Source organism: Apaloderma vittatum, unplaced genomic scaffold, assembly GCF_000703405.1.
Source record: "Apaloderma vittatum isolate BGI_N311 unplaced genomic scaffold, ASM70340v1 scaffold35106, whole genome shotgun sequence".
NCBI classification, from domain to species: Eukaryota; Metazoa; Chordata; class Aves; order Trogoniformes; family Trogonidae; genus Apaloderma; species Apaloderma vittatum.
The window spans coordinates 1-1,105 of record NW_009721811.1 but is presented as its reverse complement, the minus strand read 5'-3'; the positions used below and the strand labels follow the sequence as shown (position 1 = coordinate 1,105).

Genomic DNA, 1,105 nt, shown 5'->3' with positions numbered 1-1,105 from the left:
GGGGCCAGCCACTTCATCACTCAGGAGCCTGTGCTGGGGCACCTGGACCCGCAGCATGACGCCCACCAGATGTCCCTGGTGAGGGCACCAGTGGGTCTCCGACCAGCGGCCCCACCTACACAGGGGAGAGAGAGGATGGTTGGTGCTGAGATTGGGGGGTGTGGGAGGAGGAAAAAGTGCAAGCCCTTCAGAGCTGGGGGCAGCCATGAAGGAGGATCTCCATCCACAGGGAGTGCCCAGGGACCCCCGGAGGCTCACCTGCTGCTCTGGGACTCAGCTGTGTAGCTGCCACTCGAATCCCCGTTGTGGGAGCAGTGCAGCCGAATCCCGTTGAGCGCCATGTCATCCTCCAACACTCCCTGGGGAGGCTCTACCTGCAAGGGAATGGTGGTCAAGGGTTAGCTCACCATTGGGAGCAGGATTCCTGCACCTTCCGTGGAGGCTGCACCTTGAAGCTGACACCGGTTGCGTAGGAGCCCTTGGGGCACATCTCTGGCCAGGCCCAGTCTCCCCAGGGTCCCCCGTTGGACACAGCGATGACCGAAGCATCTCTCTCACTCACATTCTGCTCCTGCCCCTGCCCCACAGCACTTGCAAGCCCCATGAACAGCAGCAGGACCCGTCCCCCCGGCATGGCTGCCATGCCTGCAGCTCACCCATTGGTCTTTTATACCTTAGCAGGGCTGGCAGAAGTGACCTTGGCAGCATCACATTTACCTTCCCAAGGTGGCCAGGCCTGTTGGGCAGCCAGGATTAGCTGGAGGAGATGGCGAATCCCCTCACCACGTGGAACGTGAGAAGCTGATCCACCAGCTCTTCGTTTGGGGGCCTCTCTGGGCCGCTCACCCAGAGCCGCCGGGAAACCTGGTGTCAGCTGGGGCTCGGGCCAATGTGGGACCAGGGCACCTTCCTCGCCCCCTCTGCGCTCCGACTGCGTGTAAGATGGGATTTGCATTCTGCCTTTTGCTCTTTCGGTTGTGTTTTTTCTTTTTCAGTTAGAACAAGGGGTCACACTCAGCAGCAGCTCTCTGCCCTCACTGCCCAAGGAACCCGTTTCACCACGGCTTCACACCTCGTTTGTCCCCGTTTGCTTCCCGGCGGCCTC

At 61.1% G+C, this 1,105-nt stretch overlaps 1 protein-coding gene across 1 annotated transcript in view; it reads right to left on the bottom strand.

The window, feature by feature from the left end:
• The window catches only part of LOC104275557 (vitelline membrane outer layer protein 1 homolog), an 829-nt gene extending 195 nt beyond the window's left edge, over positions 1 to 634 (bottom strand). Inside the window, exons 1-3 of the mRNA XM_009871544.1 lie at positions 449 to 634; positions 259 to 374; positions 21 to 115 (exon numbers count right to left, since the gene is read on the bottom strand). Coding sequence (XP_009869846.1) covers positions 21 to 115; positions 259 to 374; positions 449 to 634 — 397 coding nt within the window. The remainder of the gene's footprint in view (positions 1 to 20; positions 116 to 258; positions 375 to 448) is intronic.
• Between the last annotated feature and the right edge of the window lie 471 nt (positions 635 to 1,105).